Source organism: Sebastes umbrosus, chromosome 5 (genome assembly GCF_015220745.1).
Source record: "Sebastes umbrosus isolate fSebUmb1 chromosome 5, fSebUmb1.pri, whole genome shotgun sequence".
NCBI lineage: Eukaryota > Metazoa > Chordata > Actinopteri > Perciformes > Sebastidae > Sebastes > Sebastes umbrosus.
Window position 1 is genome coordinate 16,723,905 of NC_051273.1, and position 21,788 is coordinate 16,745,692.

The 21,788-nt window shown below is 41.3% G+C and overlaps 1 protein-coding gene across 1 annotated transcript in view; it reads left to right on the plus strand.

Annotated features, from left to right (window-relative positions):
* Window positions 1-21,788, plus strand: part of agbl4 (ATP/GTP binding protein-like 4) — a 320,866-nt gene that overhangs the window by 21,448 nt on the left and 277,630 nt on the right. The window contains exon 3 of the mRNA XM_037769115.1: window positions 2,437-2,561. Within this exon, the coding sequence (XP_037625043.1) occupies window positions 2,437-2,561 (125 nt within the window). The remainder of the gene's footprint in view (window positions 1-2,436; window positions 2,562-21,788) is intronic.

Sequence of the window (21,788 nt, forward strand, 5' to 3'; positions counted from 1 at the left end):
GGCTGTACTTGGCAGTGTCAGCTGTGTGAATAGCTCTGATGTCGGTGTGAGAGATGATCGATTCGATGACACATCTGTGTGGAACAGGTGCTGCACTGCTGTCTATCTCCTCCCTTTGTCCGTGCTTGCTAGCTGCAGCTGTGACTGGTTCAACCCTCCGCCTGCTCTCGGCTTTATCTGCTTTCAATGACTCGAGATTGCATTGCCAACCGGCCAAAATGCTAGTCCCTGCCTTCCATTTCTTAGCTAGCCAGTCACCGTACAAAACGAACTAGGACTGGACCGTCGCTACCTCAGTCATTGAATCTATCACCTCTCTCTTTGTGATGATATCAACGTTCTCATATCAAAATATGGCGTTTCAGTGTTGTCATGGCTAAATGAGGATGAGTTCAAATGTATCAAAATTGAACATAATGTGAGATTATAAATACTTAAGGACATCATATTTTTTTTCTATAAACATTAAATAAAGAAGTTTAACATACTTTAAATTAAGGTAAGAACAATATGAAGAAAGGAGTTTATCACAGAGACACAGATTTTTTCCATATTTCCCATTCCCAAATACCATTAGTGCAATGTGATAAATACACAATATAGTTTAAGAGAGGCATCTGTAAACATTTTTTTTACGTTTTTCACTTGTTGATAGGGATGCACAGATACTGGATCGGATATCTTGCCGATATTGACTCAAATAGCTGGATCGGGTATCTGTGACAAAAAAAGTCAGATCGGTGCATCCCTATTCTTTTATCTCTAGAGTGGCTACATTTAGAGCTGCTCATTGAAATGTAACCTGACGCGTTGATTTCACACTTTTATTCTAGAATTATTTTCACAATGTTGTGATCTGACAGGAGAGAGCTTATTTTCACATGTATTTTCTGCAGGAACATGCGCACATATACAGACAGCAAGACAGACATGCTTAAGTCTTCTTCAGCACATGTAATTTCGCCAAGATAAAGGTCATTTATCAACACATAGACTTCTTGCCTCTCTCCTTCTGACGCCTCTCTGCCTGTCTTTTATTGTCTGTATAACCGGACTTTCTGATGTTGTATTTGCTTCTTGAATGTAGAATTAGTAGTCTATGAATGAGTCGATTAAGTGCAACAGTTATATATCTCAGCGTAGCTCAGCCACTCCCTAAACAGGTCTGCAGAGAGAGATTTTTTCCAGGCACTAGTGTGCTGGAATGAGACGCCACTCACCATTAGTGCTAGCTGCGGAAGCTGCTGGTGGATGGGCTTCAAATGTAAATACGGATCAGTCATCATCTTATTGTTACACAATAACCTCTTGCATTTTCTTTCTCACTGCATGTGTGTTACTGTTGCATGCTGTGTAAAATATAACATTTTAAACTGAAATAATGGTCTATTTCAGAGCGCCTTGTAGTTTTCTGCAGTCCTATATAAACTAATGATAGCACTTCTGAGGGTAGCTTCAGTGGAGCAGAGCAGTATGTGTGTGCGTGTGTGTTTCAAGCTGACTAGTGGATTAGCTCTGTCCAATGGCAGAAGGAGAGGGATCTACTTTGACAGTGTGGTAGTTAGCCCATCTGTCTATAATCAGCTGTGTCTGTGCGTGCGTGCTGCTGCTGCGATACTACTTGCCACCAGGTGGTCAACGGTACCCTGATGTAGACTTGTGAGGGACGTCGGCCCGGTTTGCCAGCCAACTTAACTCTTCAACAGCTGTCTGGAGTTGACTGGTCTCATGTGTTGGGTTAAGCACAGCATTCAGTGGAAATAAGCTGTCAATTTGTCTCTTTTCTGTGCAGCTCCGACAAGAAGGCCTCTCTTCTCTCTTTTTTCCCCCCCATCTTTTTTCTTTGACAATCATTAATTCTCCACTACATGTGTGTCCACATACGAATCAGAAGATACAGACGAGGCCTATATTTAGAAAGCTTGTCATGTAATCATCTACCATCCAGTCATCTTATAGACAGCTATGAGAATTGGAAGCGGGGAAATAGTTCCCATCGGATTAATTATACTTCTACTGATCATCTGGATCTTTTTTGCTGTGGATAGTATATTATGTGTCAGATATGGATGGCTGGAACAACCCCGTCTGTTGGTCTTTCTGCTCCTCGTACTTACTGCTCTCTGTGGGCATTGTCTTGGTTCGAAAGACTCACCAATGTTGTAAAATGAGCAATACAGTAACAAACCATGCAGGAGACCACCATGACAGTGAAGCACTTTATTGTGACTTATCGATTTCACACATCTGTCTTTGAAAGCAGATCCTCAATTTGAAATGAGGTTGTGTTGTGTTATAACATCATTGTGTCTGTCTGTTTGTAATGTTTTGAGTCCATTTATTGTGAACTTTAAGCAATACAGAACAAATGATCCACTGTGTTTCTCTGCTCAGTTCTACTTAATGCTAATGTAAGCTGTTTCACCGCCTCTGCAGGGAACCTCGGCCGTGTTGACTACATCAGTGAATTTGAGTTTGACCTCTTCATCCGACCCGACACCTGCAACCCGCGCTTCAGAGTCTGGTTCAACTTCACAGTGGAGAACGTCCGTGAGACACAGGTCAGCACGCTGTGGTTTTCTATACTGTTACCATTAACCATAAAGTAGGGATTCTCTCCCAATTTCATTCTATCTTCTATAACACACACAGACTTCTACTTTAAGGGTGCTAAATTGGCTCAATCAAACATTAAGTGCAGTGTTCCCTCACACCAGTGTTGTGGAAATGTCCTGAAATGTGCCAGCAGCACTCCCAAGCCCTTTCCTTCTTCCAAGCATGTGGCCTTCCTGATAAGGCGTGTTATGTGTGAAACTGGTGGTGTGCAAGTTTGACAAATGCATTAATGGCCGGAACAAACAAATCCAACTGATATATAAATATTCCTCTTCTTAAGTCGTCAGTCTTTACGCTAATCTCACACTGTTACCTTATCAAACATCCCCAGAATTTACTGAGGTGTATGTTATAATATTTCTAGTGTTACATATATAAAGACAAGATGTAGTCAGATCAAATTTGATAAAGATGTCAGGTAGAAGTTCAGTATTCAATAACAGACAAATCACAAGTTAGTAACGGGCTTTCGGTGTTCTGCGTAGCATTATTTTAAGATGATACCAGGTTCTGTGTTTCCCTCGGAAATGATTGTTCAGGAGCAGTGCACTCCTCTCTGCAGTTTTTTTGGAAGCTGGATGTCAACAAGGCTACGGTGAACAGAAGATGTCACTGGTATGAAATAATGTTATGTTTAGGTATGATACAGTTCACGATGTCAGTAGTGTAGCAATCACAGAACCCATTTGCTATCGGTCTGATGACGATTTAGCCTCTGGGGCCAACAGGCTATATTTCGGGGTGTAGCCAGCGGATATCCGGGCCAAGAGTTGGTCTTCCATGCGTCGGTTTACAGTCCGATTAGCAACTTGAGACACAAGAATGCAGTTGAGAGACAATGTGTACGACCAGATTGTATATCTGCATTCATACGAAGATATCTGTTTATAGATAAAAAGCTAAAGTTATTTAGCTTTAATAAAAATTGGTCAATGCTACTTGGACTACAAACAGAAACCAGAATGCTTCTGATACCAAAATCTTGTCCCGTTGCCTACAAATACTGCATTCATATGCAGATATCTGTTTATAGAGATTAGTAGTGTACAATCGTACACATACAAATTGTGACGATACCTCCCAGAATGTCCTCTAACACGCCTCAGCGCATTAGAAATAACACCGCCAAAGTTGTTTCTCCTCAGAACTGAGGCAGTCATCTATTTCCTACCTCACTTCTTGTCACAGCCTTCGAGCTTGATTCTGCCACTAGAAAGCTCTGAGCTCCAAGATTGGCTGACAGAGGTGGTCACATGCCACAGAGATACACTGTATGTGGGTACAGTGAGTGTGGCTTGAGGGGGATGGAGGCTCGTTCTACCATATGAATGTAACTTTGCAGTATAAGAAGAAGGTAAAACTGACAATATTGGCATTTACTGTAAGTTTGACTGCTGCTATGTAATTTGTGTGCATACAAGCTTGTCAGGCTTAGATATGAAGCAAACAAAAAAAATGAGAGATAGTGTGAAGACAAATATAAAGAAAGAGGGAGGGAGAAAGAGATTGACAAAGATGAGACTGAGAAAAAAGCAAATAGAGAGCGATAGAGAAAAAAGAAAAAGGGGAAAAAAGGCAAGGATGAATCCACAGCATGCTGTTGCTGCTGTCTTCCTGTAGAGTGTCCAACCCAGCCTATCTGAGGCTATCAGGCCTATCAGCCCATCTCCCTGCAGTGCTGTAGTCAGCACTAATCACATTTTATGGCTCTGAGATGAATGGGAGGCCTCAGCTTGGAGCCGGATCGATCCCAGGGCCAGATAGACCAGCACCAGCAGTCTGCAGCCCGGGCCAACAGGATATTTGCTGTTGTGGCAAAATGACAGAGAAAGTGTGAGAGGGAGAGAGAGAGAGAGAAAGCGAGCGGGGAGGGGAATACGACACAATAAACGACAAAAGATTGATAAGTATCATGTATATGATCACACTATGTACAGTGGCACATGCAGGAGCAAGCTTACAGGTGAGCAAACATTCCCATTGCACACTTCCACGCTCTCTCTCTCTATAGGCTCCCTCACTAGCTTCTCTCATAGAAATCTGTTTCTTATCTGTGCAATTTCCTTCTTCAAAGAGGCCTTGTGTGAATTTAATCTACTCCAGTAGAAGGTGTTGTGGTTAAGTGCTGCCTGTGCATTTTGCCAAGGTGTGTGTGTGTGTGTGTGTATACAGACGCTGTGATTAGATTGTGTCTGTGTGCCTGGAATCGTCACAATTCACATAAATCTTTCGCTCACATCCTAATGGTTGTAATATTGTTATGATTTGAAACAAAAAATATAACAGAGAAATTAAACCGACAAAGAATAATAACATGAGTAAATAAACCAACTAAGTGTAGCTATGTGGGGAGAGGCTGTGCTATAGAGATATCAGTGGGTTCCAGGGGAGAACTGGGCTGTTGGAGTGTTTCATCCAGCTAAGCCTTGCTAACTCTCAGCCTGAGCCAGGGGAATGGGGAACAGTAAAAGCCCGTGATATTGGAAGTGAGATGGCCATTTTGAAGGAATGTAAGCTGGTGAAACAGATTTGGTCTGCCTCAATCAGCTTAGCAGCTTTGTGGAAATTGGCTTCACCGTAGCACCGGTTATGATGGATGGCTGGATGGATGAATGTCTCTTTTTTGTATGTCCTTTCTTTTTTGTGTTTTTCGAACCACTCACTTACCTCAAAAAAGCTCAGACCAATTCTGGTTACGTTGGTTGCGATGACCGGGACCATGTGACGCTATTTGAGGCTTTGCTCGGTTTGGCATATTTTGTCTGTACTCTGCACAAAAAATACTTGTTCAGAGTAATTGGTCCGAGTCTCTACTGGGCCACAAGGAGACAAAAGCTGACAAAGTTTGTGTTTTACTAAATTTTTCTCCTGATATGATAACTTACTTAAATTGGTTATTTACATTGTTATGATCTGTGAAAAAGCGCCATTAATTTCTGTGAAACTTATTAGAAACAGACAAGACCATTTATGGATTATGACTTTTAGACTGATACATTTTAAGTCAGAACTATTGGGAGGATCGTCCTGAAGTTTTGTACAGACATTCATGTTCTCCTCAGGATGAACAGTGTTGCTAGAGACTTGTTACTTGATTAATGACAAACAATTAGTTGTCGCAACTGTCATTGATTAATTTATTAATCGACAAGTAATTTCAGCACTACCTAACAAATGTTACTTATAATATTTTGGGTTGTATTTCTCACTTCTACACAGGGAGATGTGTGAGTCTAGAGCTTCTTTGGCAAAATGTTTAACTTAATTGAATGTATTCAGGCTTCTGTCTGAATACATCAAAGATATCTGAGATTGACATTGTTGACTTTGTTTTCATCAGTAATTTTTCACTTCATTCAACAGTAAAGAAAACATTTTAAGACAGGATGAAACAGGTGGAGAGGAAAATGCTGTAACAGCAGAGATGAAAATGATTTGTTGCTTGTTTACAGTGGTCTGATGTATGGAGTCATATTGAAAAATAAGCTTCAGTCATATTGTGGATGCTTTCTTTTCATCCTTGTAGCTACTCATCTTGCCTTTTGAAAACATACATACATTATCTCATCTGCCTGTCTTGGTCATTCAACAAAGATGGGGTTGATGTAAACAAACATAAATTCTCCAAGCATGTTGAAGTTTAGCCATTGTTGACTTAGTCCTCATTCATGTACTAACTCACACATGTACTTGTGGTGGCACAAATGGCATTCATTGCGTGCTTAAAAATGAACAATCTGATTTATCAACATATTGTTTTTTTGTGAGTGCAACTGAAGGTGGACACTAGGGCTGTCACAATCAATCCCAAAACAATTATTGTCATTGGTTTGGATAGTTGTATTTGCGTATTGTCACTGTGATGTCACCCATTGGTTTATGGACTACGGTTTTGAAGCCTGAAGCATTTTGGCCGTTGCCATCTTGGTTTTTGCAACCAGAAGTGACACAAGAAGGTGGAGCTAAGTACAACTGAATGCTGAATAAGATATTTTTAGGCGACCAAATTAACTTTTATGAACTGAAAACACACCTAAATGGACCATAATTTACTAAATGAACATCATGCTGTATTTAAGAAGACTTGAACCTAGAGATTGAGACCATAAACTCATGTTTACAATGTTTACTGAGGTAATAAATCAAGTGAGAAGTAGAGTCATTTTCTCATAGACTTCTATACAATCAGACTTCTTTTTGCAACCAGAGGAGTCGCCCCCTGCTGGCTATTAGAAAGAATGCAAGTTTAAGGCACTTCCTCACAGGCTTCACTTTTCAGACCCGGAGGTTGCCGCCTGTTCTTATGGTGGATATAGCTATAGGTTTTGTGCCTGTATGATTTGATCAGTTTGGATGACTCGTGCAGTCCGAGTGCTCAGTACTCAGTCAAGCAGCTCGGCAGAGAGGAGAGACAGATCTATGTATGTGTACAGATCTAGGCCTATACAGACGTGCAGCGAAAGGACACCCCCAACGATATCATTGTCCACCTCGATGTTTCACTGTGGAAATTGTCGTATGCCAATTCGGTAGACATTGCCCAACCCTTACAGCTACTACTATTCCATTTCAACTTCTGCCTATGTTATGACCAGAAACCAGTGGATGAGTTGATGTGACACCCCATTGGGTAAGTTGATATGCCGTTCCATTCTGCTGTAGGGGTGTGCTTGATGTCAGGCTCCGTGAAGGGCACGGCTGTGAGCTATTATCATAGGAGCCTTCAGGGAGCCATTCATAGAAGACAGGCAGTAAAACCTTGCGCCGAGTGCCTTCAACTCCTCCAGCTCTTCCAACTGCTGCAGGGGTGATTTGTAAGCCTCACTTGTCCAGGCAAAGCACAGTGCAGGGCGGTAACGTTCCATAATCAGGAAAGAGGACGAACTGAAGCCAAATAGGCCGTGTGTTACCTCGAATCCCTAAAGAGCCATCATCACTTTACCGATTCAGACAATGCTCACCTATTTACATTCATCATCGGTGATGTTATGCAATTTGTCGGGTGGAATAAGTCGGACGGCACATAAAGTTAAACATTAATAGGATGTTAAAACGATCACGGAGCCATTATGGATCATGGCTTGGTGGCGCTAATCAACCACTCCTACTTTTGTGCAGTTCCTGTTTAGTACAGAATGTGATTGGGCTCGAACCATTTCTATAAATGAGTGCAGTATTCTCTCCGATATCACATGTCATAATGCCTAATTGGGTTTAAAAGGCCTTCAAACATCCTCTACAAAGTGTCATTTTTCTAAATGTGTAATTTACTTATCAGTTTGAAAGATACCTCATTAATATGCTGATGTCTTGTGCTGAAGCGGAGAAAAAAAGAATAAAGTGAAGGAGAGTGAATGAGAGAAAGACAGAGAGAGCAGAGCAAGAGCAGGGTAATGGATGTGATGCACATTGATTTTTTTGTTCCACCCAGAAGAGACAGAAGCAGGAAGAGAGGGTATAGAAGGAGGAGGAGGAGGAGGAGGAGGAGTGGTGTATTTACGAGAAATGACTTGTTCATGTAAGCAATACATTTCCCTCCCGTCCTAAATAGAGCACGTTGGCGGCACTTCTGGGAAGTCAGCTGCTGGTTGTGGTGTGTAACATCAATGCCAGGCTGCATAATAGAGGTTCTTATCTGAGCTCACTGCTTCACCAGCTCTGGACAATGTTCTGGCGTAGAAGGCCTGTCTCGGTCATGTCTAGTGTGTTGGGACGCTCCACTCCCCCGTTGTCTATTCCACCTCTGTCTCACCCCTCCTTGCATCTCTCCTCCGTCATGTCTGTGTTGTGATGTCCTTCAGCGGTGACAGAGGGAGAAGAGGACAGGCGGGCCTCTAGCGTACGCCAGTGGATGTACGCAGGCTAATCATCGCTGGCGAAGCGTGGCCGCGAGCGCGCACTGCAGACAGCTGGTCGGTGGCGGTTTCTAGTGGCACGAGCACATTTGGGGCTGCCCATGGGAGGGCTTGCTGGATATATGGCTTTAGGATTAAACTCCTGTACATTTATCAGGTCTACCCATACTGTCAACAAGGCAAGGGCTCGTGCACACTCACAAAGATGCACACTGTCATACTCTCACACACAAACCCACTTACATGCTTGTCAACAGGTCTCATTGCCCTGTCTGTCTAAAAGACTCAGGCTGGCCATGTCATTTTTAGTCCTTTGCATTGCCTTTTCTTCCCCTTCTGCCTCCGCAGCATATGGCACAAGGTAGATAGGCATGCGTCCTGTGCTTGTGGTCTTCTTCTTCTTTGGAAGTTCATTTTTTAAGCTTCCCCTCTCTACAGTCTCCAAAGGAGAGGCATTGGCTTCTGTGTGACTCTGCCAAAGGGATTATTTCACTTCACAAACACACACCACACAGGCCCCGAAAGTTTAGGATCCTAGTTTCAAACCCCGGAAGGAAGTTGTGGAAAGACTTGTGTGTTTTTTTTGAAAGACATACAAGACATCAGACGGTTGTGTCAGGGAGCGTAGGGTATCGTAAGTGACCTTGTTCTGTTAAGACGAACTAAGGCATCCTCCCCTTATTGTCAAAGCTGATGCTCCCCAGATCACTCCGTAATGACATGGACAAAAGGATATGACAACAGCACAGAATGAATTTTCAAATCGTCTCCCTGATAGCAAAATGAGTTTCCTCTGGGTTATCTCCGCTGACGCAAGGTTCCTTATCAAAATTCATTGCTTTATTTTTAGCTTGATTCACTTTAAAAAGGAGGCACAGAGCTTAAGGGCATGTTTTGAAATAAAGTAGACAGACTTTTTTTTACTATGCATTAGGATTCACTTTATTCAAACAGCAGAGACTCATGCAGAGCTATTAGCTCACAGTTTCCAGGGACTTGTAGGGTTAAAAATACAATATACATGCCTAATATTACAGCTCTTGATCCGTCACAATTGTCTCTTACAGTACTCTTTTCAGAAAATAACAAGTTCAAATACCTATTAGTCAGTAGAGTTGTTCCGATACCGAAACTAGGTTTAACCTGAGCCAGGCCATACAACAAAGATGGTAATCATTTCACATCCATACATGGTCAGTTATAAATAGCTGTTAAATATTAATAATGATAATAAAAATAATAATAATAACAATATATATTATTTATCACGCTGGTATCAGATCGGTACTCGTTATTGGCCGATACTGCAAGTTCAGGTATCGGAATCGGTATCGGGTAGGAAAAAATGGTATTGGAACATCTCTACTAGTCAGTATCTGAAAGTTTGGGACTTTGTTTATGTGTGATATGTCATGAAACAGCTTGTAGCTGTGACATGTCTGGCTGGCATGGGAACATCTGTAGAGGGTTCGGTGAGTGTGCCCATCAGGACAGTCATCAGTGGGCCATCCATTCGGAGCCCAGCAGTATGGCGGAGCAAGATGCTGCCAAAGTGGACTCTAGCTGCTAATTTCGCGAATCAAGGCGCAGAGTGCAAAGAGCAGTCAAGTGCGCGAGAAAGTGTTGGCAAACTTTTGGTATTTTCGTGGCTGCGGGTGCATAACGCATGGATACAGGGCAGGATTAGACTAATTCATACACACTAACATAAAGGGCCCAAATGTTGCAGTTTAAAATGCTGTGTGTCTTTTGACAGTTTTGTCTTGGAGGCTGGTGGCAGGGGGCCAGCAGGCCTTTGCAGTCCTTGAAAAGAAAGAGCAGGGTTGCAAGCCACAGCATGGAATAAAAAGAAAAGGTTTAGGGCAGTGAATAAAGGAGCAAAGAGAGAGAACGGAAGGAGTGAGCTGCTGTAAACTGTTCTTTTGAGATATCTGTGGCTCTTTAGAAAGAGGGAACAAAGTCGTTTTTCTTTTACCTGTAATACTGCTACAGCTAAATGGAATATTCACAAAGCTGATCGTGTTCTGAATATTTTGCTGAATACTTTCCCCAATTTTTAGCGTTTATTAATTCAACATTAGGGGTGTAAGAAAATGTATTATGTTTTGTGATAGTGTATTGATACTCAAAAACACTATATTGATTTTTAATTAATAGTAGTTACATGCAAAGATTAACCCAGTCAATACTTTATTTGCAAAGCTATGCACCCTCTCAGTGTTTGTGTCCTCTCAAAGTAGTGCTAAGATGTTGGATGTTACAGGGACTGTGATAAATGTAAAAGAAGATACCACTGTTGTGGTTGCATTAAACAGTGAAGTGTTTTTTACTTATGTATATGGTGATTTGTTTGCTATACCACTGGTTCCCAACCTGGGAGTCCCGACCCCTACTAGGCCTCGTCAAAGCTTCAAGAGGGGTCACAAGGCCTTCATCACAACATGTCACTTACAGTATCGTAATACATTCAATCTTTACCCCTGTATCATGATACATATCATATCGCCAGATTCTTGCCAATACACAGCCCTATTTAATATTGCTGATTTCTGTTGTTTAATGGCAATGCTGCAATGTATTTAGTTTGACCTAAATATTATGAACATGTTTGTGTCAATATCTAACCCGCCAACCAATCGTACACTCGTCACAGCTTTACTCATTTGAGGCCAAAAACGTCATCAAGGAAACAAGGATAAGATACTAGCAATAGGAAAAGAGAAAAAGAAACCAGGAAAGAGGGATAAAGTGGTGAGCAGTGGGGAAAAGAAGAGTCTATCTGAGGTTTCAGGGGGAGGCATGGTATGATGGCTCGGTAAGGGCCTCGTGGAGCTGCTGTGCATCTGCATGAAATGATGAGCCTGGTGTCAGGACATGGATCATCCTTTTACACCGAGTAATGAATACAGATTGCACACCGGATAGAGAGGCTCTGCAATCTGCTGCACCACAAATGAAACAACTGCCGTTCTAATCAAATAGTCTTTTCATGCCAGCGCAGCCCTCAACTTGGGCTAAATTCAATTCCAGATTCACAGATTTGTGGGTTGGGGGTTGGAGGAGACGCAGGAGGCAAGGGGGAGTTATAAATGTTGTAATTAGAGTATTGTTTAATGTGTATGTGTGTAGACGCGTGTGATGTGTGTGTACGTTGGCGTGGGGGTGGGGTGGGGGGGCTCCCTGGCATCATGTTGTCGTTAACCACTTGGTTATTTTAGATAGCAGTTGGAGGAATGGCTCCAATCACACACACACACACACACAAACACACGCTCATGCACAAATGCACACATTTAGCTAATTATGCCAACTAGTGGCTTGGGAGAACACGTTCTCTGTATTCTGTATTTAGGGAACAGCGAGGAGCTTTTGAAGGAGAGCCGCATTGCCTCTTTGATGCTGCTTTTGTTTTTTTGTTTGTGTGGTTTAATAATTTAATCAAGCCAAACGTCCTCCTTCTCTCTGTAACTGTCTGTTGGTGGAGGCTAATTACTCTGCAGATTGTTCTCCTGGTGCTAGAGATGAGAGTTTAGATCCAGAGGGGGGGAGGGGGGTGCTGATGGCTGTAATTTAACAGTGTGCTGATGGGCTAAGTTGTCTGTCGACTGCTGTTTTATTGTTTTGGGAGGCTGCTGACGAGCTACTATTCTAATATGCACCATCTGATGAGAGTGGCTGCAATGTTGTAATGCATTGTCTTTCTTTTTTCCATTCACTATCTCTCTATCGATCTATTGATCTGTCGATATGTGAGTGATGCAATTTTATACCTACCTTTCTAAAGTTCAAGTGTTTTTACTACATAGCAATTTCCCAAGTGTGTGTGTGATTATTGAGAGCAACAACTTATTGCTCGCTAAGTTGCAAAACTACGAGTAGAAGGTAGTATTTAAAGAGAAGTATCAGAGTTTACCAGGATTAGATATGAGGAGTGGTAACGAGTAGGGATGTCACAATACCAGAAATTTAATAGCCATTACCAATACCAGCGAAATTCCACGATTCTCTATACCCAATTCAATACTATGGAAAAAAACAATAACAAAACAATAAATAATTAGATTTAGTGTTGTGAAGTTTAACAGGTCATAATTCCCTCTCTAACATCTATTTTATATCGCTGTAAAAACATCTCATTCATCATCATTCATCACATTCTCGTGAAAAACTACATTTTGCAAGATTACATTTGAACACATCATGAAAACGTTTTAATTTACCTTCGTCTAAAAATCATTTTCACTGGATAGAACTTGAACGCATCATAATGATGGAACCTCTGTACGTTAGCTGTTTGCTCCACAGACTGTGCTGCTTGCCGACAGCTAACAGCTAACGTTAACTATCTTTCGTCCTGCCGATTTTAACACTGATTTGTTGTACACAAGTAGCATTATCAGGGGAAAAAGAAGTTTGTTTTCTCAGGACGCATCAATAGTGAGTTTACTGCCTCCTTTTGGATTGCAGACGCCGTTAGTCTCGAGTCCCTGGTACCTATGGTATCGTCACGTTTTCAGAATTTTGGCATCGACTTGGTACCGAAATATTGATTCTCGTGACATTCCTAGTAGAGAGTATTGTTGTTATTATACAAATACACCATGGTAGTGAGAAGGAAACAACCATTACGTTTCTCTTTGGTTTATTGCTTTTGATAAATGGCTTACTTTGCTTCTAAATAACTGAATGTATTATGAGCTATCTTTGCCATAGCCTGTGATTGATACACTTCTTCAATAAATAGAGAATACAATCCTTTCCCATTTGCTGTCAGTATTTGTCTGAATCACACAGTGTTTACCATTTAAGCCAGAGGTTTTAAGATCCATTCCAGCGTACTGCACGGTGACTGACTCACCACATCGATGAAAAGATCAGAGCTTCAGCTTTCATTTAGTGTTCACAGTGCACTGCTACAACATTCTTCTCTGTTGCTAATACAATTTTAATAAGACGTGATATACTCTTGGGATCGCGGGGTAGTTAACTATGTCTGTGATCTTTGCCTCATCGCAGGCTGAGCCTCTATCTGAGCTTCTTTCTACACGTCACAACTCTTACAACGTGTCTCATTTAAATTCCCTGTTGCTGTCTTTAGTCAGCAATAACAACAACTGACCGACAGTCTTGAAGATTTCATCCCCCATCTAGAGCTAGGCCAAACCGTGTAACTGATTAGATTTCAATGCTGCTGGCTCTAATTAGAGTTCATGTTATCAAATCAACAGACAGACTAGATTAGTATGTACAACTCCACTGTATAATGTTACACACACTACAGGGGATGAATACATCGGCGTCAAATGAATTGTGCATGTGTTTGAAAGTCGTAATGGAGAAGTATGAGCTGGGACAATCCACGTACAATATTAGGGCTAGACGTGAGCGCATGCTCCAACAGCCTTACAGGCTTACCCAACCCAGCAGAGCAGCACACAGATATCTGTATATTGACTTAGGTAATCAAGACAGAACTAGCAAGAGGGCCCTGCTCCATCTTACACTGTGGGGGTCACATCCAGGGTTGGAAATTAGCACCCGCCACCTGCCAAATGCATGTTAATTTGGCTGGTGGCAGGTTAATTTGATAAAAACTACCAGCGACGGTGGCGGGTAAACAAAGGAGGCATTCAACAAACAGTTGAATCATCCTGTGAAAAAGCCTACTCAATCCTAGCAGAGCAGAGCAGAGAGCTGCTTCTGGGACGCTTCTGAAACGCCTCTGAAATGCTTCTGAAACACGTTTGGTGGAATTACAAGCATTGTCCAGAGTGGCCGCGATCAGCTCCAGCGGCCGTGTCACAGCAGGAACGCGGCACAGCTGTCCCATTGGAATAGTGTTGTTACTTACTAGCCTATTCAGCTGCTGTCAGGTAAAAGTTAGCTATGTCTCCTCCTGTATCTTCTCGACCAATCAGAGTAAGGTTTTTCACACACAGCACAGCTGTCCCATTGGAATAGTGTTGTTACTTACTAGCCTATTCAGCTGCTGTCAGGTAAAAGCTAGCTATGTCTCCTCCTGTATCTTCTCGACCAATCAGAGTAAGGTTTTTCTTCTTCTTCTTCTTCTTGCTTATTTGCAGAGCGCATTCACAAACCCACTTCAAAGATGCATACCACCACTTACTGTGTTGGAGTGTGTAGCCTATTGTCTGAGAGTGAGTGTGTGTGTGTGTGAGTCCATGGTGTGAGGGAGAGAGAATTAAAAATGGATAACCATAAGTGAATAAATATTAAATGAATACTTTTTATACATCTCAGAACCTGCCACATGGAAGCCAGTCCAGGAGGGGTAGCAAAAATATATATTTGTTTACCCTTTCTGTTGCAAATTAATTATGAATGTATTATAATAATAATGTAAAATAGTGTATCTCACTAGTCTTGCTGTTATTGTGGTCATTGTTTTTGAATGTGTGAGGCCGGAAGCCAAAGAAGCAGGGAGTGGTGAAGTGTTGAGGGTTTTTTCACTGCTGATTCGGTGTTGGATGTTTTTGTTTTTTTGGAGGGAGACACTTTCAGACTGTGCTCACACCCCATGTGGTTAGGTCAAGCCAGTTGGGCTAATTTACTCTCTGTGCTGTCAGTGACACTGGGTGGGGGGCCAGCTGCTGGTGGCACGCCGGCCCAAAGAGCATGCTGTGAGGAGAAACATTTATAGCTACTCTAGTGGCAAGTGCGTACATGCTCTGTCACTAATACACTCATATAGTATGATATAATGTGTTGGCCTTGGAGCTAGAGTACAGTATGTGTGTGTAAGTGTGTGTGTGTATGTGTGATGGGTTGCGGCTCACGCAGAGCTCTATCTCCTGGCAGCACCTGGGGTAGGTGGTGTCAGCACTGTGCACCACCATAAATCAAGACTGTGGTCTCAAATGTGTGTTTGTGTGTTCTGTCCATTTTTGGTGCCTGCAGGTATATATTCAGAAGCTGAATGTCAATAAAACAAAACAGCGATTATTCAGGCTGGTTGGCTCAAGTGTGTGTGTGTGTGTGTGTGTGTGTGTGTCAGAGCCCCTGGGGGGATCCAACTTCCTGCTCTGTGATGCTTTTGGTCACATCTGCTACGAATGTTTCATGTCTCACTGGTAACCTGCTATGGGTGGGAACACGAGCACACACACACGGCAGCATAAGTATCCTGCAAAGTGAATAATTTCCACCATTAGAGATGAGTTTAGAATTCCATTTACGTCGACGCTGTTTGTCCTTTGAATTATTATTTTGTCGGTACAAATGCGTTTTATTCATTCAACTGCAATTAACCGGAAAGGTTTCCTTCTAAAATACAATTTGTAGCAGCTCATGCATTTAAATAGCTGCATGAATATGGTAAACCAAAAACTAAGTATGGTCAATCAGATTTAAAGGTACAGTTTGTAGGATTTTGTGGCATCTAGTGATGTGGTTGCAGATTGCAACCGAGTACCCCTCTGCTCACTCCTCTCTTTCCAAGACTGCAGTAACGTGAGCCGGCAAGTGCAAAACTGTGGTAATGCCGTTCATCTCGCTCAGAGGCCATCCTTAACCATAATAACACTATTTTAAGAGCAACAAAAGTCAGACGGCGGCTGGCGGTACCACGGTTTTGCACTTCCGCAGCTCACGTTACCTCAGTTTCACAAGCTTGTCGGGGAACTACGGTGGCCTTCAAGTAACGTAAAAATGTGAAAGGCTCTCTCTAGAGCCAGTGTTTGGTTTGTCCGTTCAGGGCTACTGTAGAAACTTGTCAGAGCAACATGGCGGATTCTGTGAAGAAGACCCGCTCCCTATGTAGATATGCTCATTCTAAGCTAATGAAAACACAACGATTCTTAGTTTCAGGTGATTATGTAAACATAGTTCTGAATATTATATTCCATTTATGCTGATAGATCTCCCGAAATGTTACACAATGTTCCTTTAAAAGAGAGTTTGTCATATAACAATCGCATTATTATTGCGTTTATGACATGCGTTACACTTTTGATGTCGATGTCAACTTGTGTAGAAAAATTCAGAAGTCAGGCATAAACTAAACGCCCCAGGCAGCTTAAAGTGTTCCCTGTTTTTGTTAAAACAGGGAACACCTGAGGCAGCTCTCAGAGCTGGTCAGAGCAGGCTGCGGATCAGTTATTTTTGACACCAAAACTGCACTGCCACGCCTGATTTGTATTGACAGTCCTCTCTATGGTGCTCCTTGCACTTTTCAGTAAAAGCAATTTCATGGCGAGCCAAAAATATTACCAAATAGAGGCAGGTGGGACAAAATCGACTTTTGCCCAACAAAAGATAGAGACCCATTTTGCTGCTGGTTGATCTGAACTGGTATGTGTTAGATTTGATCCGGTAAATGCTCAGCTTGGCTCCACTCTTACGGAGGACAATCCCTGTCAAAGATGCCCAGACAATTTAAGCAAAGTAAACTTTATAGGGATTCTCTCTAAAACACGATTCAGATTGGGGATCACAGTGTGATAGAGACACCTTACTGCTTTGTTCAGCCTGCATGTGTGATATCTCCACCCTGGCAGCAGCTCTGCTAGAGAGTTTCTGAGAGCAAACAGATGTTGTTTGTCTTTGTGATGTCGAGATTTAGCATCTCAAGGGATGCAGCGGACCTGTGCTTTCCTGTAAGCTCACAAAGGAATCAGAGATGGAAATAGCTCAAACAGATGAACACTGTTTCACAACAAAAGTGAGACGAGGGTTTTTTCTACACCACTCTGCCCGTGGACAATATGGTCTTGTGGTTTTATCGCTTGTTGAAATGAAATACATATGGCTCAAAGGATGGTCTCTCCACTTGTGTGGGATGTAGACATATTGTTTTCACATACAGTATATGCTCTATTTACATAGTTTTTCAGATTTTCAAATTATGCTTTTTTAAATTGACCTTTTTAATGTTTTCTTTAGTGTTCTGACACTTGTGTGTATAGTGGACTGATATCTTCTTTACTTCTGCAGCAGCCTAGTTAGCTATTTTTGCATGCACCGTTTATAATGAATCAGTTTATTGTCACTCCGAATTTAATAATTCGTAAGGGAATATCCTGAAGTGTGATTGGGTGGATTACATCATTGGAATATTCACTAATTTATTTGCAATGGGCGATGTGCTGCCCTGTGGCTTACAGTATGACTGGCCATTATTACTTCTGATACATTGTTAAATGCCCCACTTGCAAACCATTAATGTTGGTGCATATTCCCAGGTTAAGGAGGATTCTAAAGTGTGCGATTTCATTTCATGAAAGGATAGTAATGTGGCTGGATTATTTGGAAGAGAGAACGCAAAATTGGTACAGTAAGCAAGTTAAAGTAACAGTGAATGATTTCTTTTCCTGCCTGTCTGCCTGTCTTGTATCTGGGACAAAGCCGATAGTGTTGCGTTATATATTTGAGAGGTAACTTTTTTTATCCCCCTCTACCTTGACTTTGTGTATGGAGCCTCCATGCAAAAAAACGTCCCATTGGCGCCGATTAATCGTCCAAACCGATTATTTGGTCTACCGCTACCATGGATTGAACACTAAATTACATGAGTTACTTCAAAAGCCCCTGAAATTAATATAAGATAAACAAATTATTCAACGTTATAATATCAGCCATTATGCTGTGATTGTTCAACTGGTCAACGTATCCTCATACTTCATATAATATCTTGATATTGAAATTATTTGGTTATTTTTCTAGTGTTTTTCTAAGAATGTCCAGAAAGATGACAGATCAGTGTATCTGCACAAGCCCCTACGGTGGTTAGGCAACCAAACTACTTGGTTAGGTTTAGAAAAAGGTTGTGGTTTGGGTTAAAATGACTGAAGAAGTGTCATTACTTGAATACGGACGTTATGTGACAAATAAGTCAATGTTTCGGATTGAAATAACTACGGAAGTTGTGTTACTAATGTACGGAAGTTCCGTGACAAATAAGTCAACGTTGACTTCTGGTTTCGCACGGGACACGAATAGCAGCCTCCTGGGTGAAAGTACAGTGTCTTTAGACCCACCCAGACCTCGTCCCTACGCAGCCTTCACTCTTTATATACGTCACCTTTCCTGGCTCACGATTACATGGATTACATACAAATTGATTACGTGGGTTATACATAAATTATACTGCATTACTTTTCGTAGGTATAGCTACACACAGTGTGTGAGAACAGCCTGAAGTGGTCCGGGTACTAATGGACTACAATGAATAGCAAATATATTGTTTGAGGGTAAACCCACCCATAGCACCAAAGCTCAACGTGTAAAGATAGTTTTCTTTCTGATACAACGGGGACGCCTGTACAGATGATAGCAGGACAGTAGGACATAAATAGCAAGAAACAACGCGTTCCCCTCCTCTTTAATTGTCCTATCATCGATAGCCAACATAGAACACTGACAGCCTATGTGTGCTGTCAAACCCCGAATCCCCAAGGAAAAGCTTGCCTCTGTGGCTACTGGATCTGGCAAGCGTACATCAGTACACTCAAATGAAAAGCCTGAAATGTCAAGGACCAAAGGAATGAGGGAAGAAAATGAAATGGGGGAAGACATAGATAAAAAAGACAGAGAGGAGTGGAAGTTTTGTGTATAATGAGCAGTTGGAATGTGAGGATTGCTGAATTAATCAGACTGCTAGAGCTCGTACAAAGTAGGCAGAATGCTTTTCATGTGACAAATGTGTAATTAAGAATGATTTTATAACCCCCCCTCCCATACACACACACCCCTTGATGGACTAGAGGTGGGTGGGAGGAACAAAGCATTTTTGTGCTTCCCTGCTTGTGTGTGTTTGTGTGTGTTTTGAGAGTGTGTACAAGTATGAGAGTGAGATGAGATGGAGGCTTTAATTACAGTCCTATTAGAATAACACCAGCCCCCATCGCTCACTGATACTGAGTGATAGGATGGGATGTTTTCATTTTGGCGTCTAGCCTTTTTTTTTTGTCTCTTAGATTTGACACCATATTTTTTCAGCCAAAACATGTGGATTTTAAAGATTGTTTTTTTTATTCAGCCCACACGCACAAGATATTTATTTTGACTGCTCATTTTTATCAGCAGCAGCAGAGATGGTTGATCACCAGCTTTGGAAAGCCTGCCTACAAATTTAGTTTTACTCACTGTGGTCTGGCAAGGCTTGGTTGACATTTGTTTGGATTTCAAGAAGTGTGAAGGGGTGTGGGCCAAAACAACTTTGCAGGCAACTGGATCACCCTTAAGGCTCATTTTATAGTTACATTTCCAACGAAAAACAAAGAGAGCAGATTCGGGCTATCAAAATTGACCAAAAATGACGTTTGAATATTCCTTCTAAAAAAAAACACATGGGTTCTAACTATCTATTTTTGCGCATTATGTCGATGACACAGTGTTCTAACTGAATGCGACGCAAACAAGCGTCAGTGACAAAATCAGTTTGATTACATTCCCCTCTATTTGAATCTCCTAACTGGTACGCCATTATAAGCTGAACTTTTGTTGGACGCCCTGTTTCTCTTTGTTCCTGTCTCTTGATTTGAAAGCGATGCATGGACGAGGAATGGCTCAAGGCCTTCACACCGGGGGGTGTTACGAATAAATGTCAGTTAATATTTCCCTGTCTGTCTTTCTGTCTGATGTAAATTATTGTATAGCCTAAACTACTGTAAGCTTTTTTTAGTTTCCTTTCAGCAAAATGTGTTAATGATAAGAGGGAATTTGCCTCTGGTAAACAGTTACGCAGTTTATATGTCTAGGGCTTTTATTGTGAAAGGTAAGAATGGAAGAAGTGGATCTGGTTTGCGCTGCGTTTGTCAAGGTGAAAGTTTGCTGTCTTGGTTCGGACTACGGAGCATTCGCGTTGTTGTACACTTTAGTGTATAATGTGAATGCTTGATGCCTTTATTCGCGATTCGAAACAATTCGAAAAAATACGAAACAATTTCTTGAGCTGATAGATTGGTTTTTAACTGATTTTCATCTTGATTTTATGTCACGAAATGTTTGATTGTTTCCTGCTCCAAAAAGTTACTGATAATGCTGAGTCCCACAGTGTAAGTAAAATAATATTAAATGGTTCATCTATAGTGTTCAGTCAAAATAAAACCAAATAAAATTCCCAGATTTTCTTCTTTTTTTTATATGAACCAAACACAATGAGCCCTAATCACCCTTTAGTTAGAGCTGAACACAGAAAGTGGTTCACAATTCATTTAGATCATTCCTTCATTGATTCTTTAGCTCCCCCCCTAAAAAAAATAAATGAAATTGGGTATGTTCAGCTACTGGTATCCATAATAACAATAGTTCTGTATTATATCTCAGTTCTGTAGTGATGTGTGCGTATTACAGCATGTCTGTATTGGCTTGTGTTGTCTGTGTGTGTTGGGCTCTTCGGCCACAACGTAAAATGCTCTGCAAAGAAAATGTGAAATCAAATCTTACAGAAATTGAATTAATTCAGCACTTACAGTTTATTTCATCATCTTTTCTTTCAATCTTTTAATGTTTGCCAATAACAATGCAAATTTATGTTCTCTAGAAACTGTCGTTCTCTACTGACAAAGCAGGAAGGTCACTGTGGGATTACAGTCATTATAACTTTATACCACACAAATGTTGATAGATAGAGCTTCACGAGTATAATAAACTTTATGTAAACTGGCAAGATGGGTTGCATCTGCTTTTTCACTTTTGAAATGTTAATATTGTTATAACTAGCAGTTAATGAAGATCCAATGACCTTGAAATTATAGTCTTCCTTCACAATCTGATTTGCTTCCAGGTGAAAAAAAGATATAATGTCACAAAGGACAACTTAAAAAAAAGGAATGAAGGATAAACAGAAACAATGATCACTGTAATCCACTATGGAGGAGACGATAGACGGACAGCATTTTTGTTTTTGTTGAACTTTTGAGCCCATAGAAACATTTTGTGTTTGGATTTTCTTTCCATACATCTGTCCTGTCCTATTTTGGCTGCAGGTATTGAATGATTGAATGTTTGACCTTTTATAGGTTGGAAAGATGGATTCAGTTCACTTTTACAATGCTTCTAACCTTTGTGCTCGCAAATAACATTATTACCAATATTTAATGACATAGAAATGTATGCATTTATATTATTATCTGGCAGTTTTATTTTTCCATATCTGTTGTAGGCAAATACTCATACTGTATGTGTATGTATGTGTGTGTATGTGTGTGTGTGTGTGTGTGGGTGAGCTGCTGGTGCAGTAGAGCCCCGGCTGTCCGTCATCAACCCAGCTGCATTAACCTCGGCCTCTGTGCCTGCAGGGCCCACCACTTCCATTTCTCTGCAACAAATGCAGGTCCTGGCCCGGGGCACCCTGGC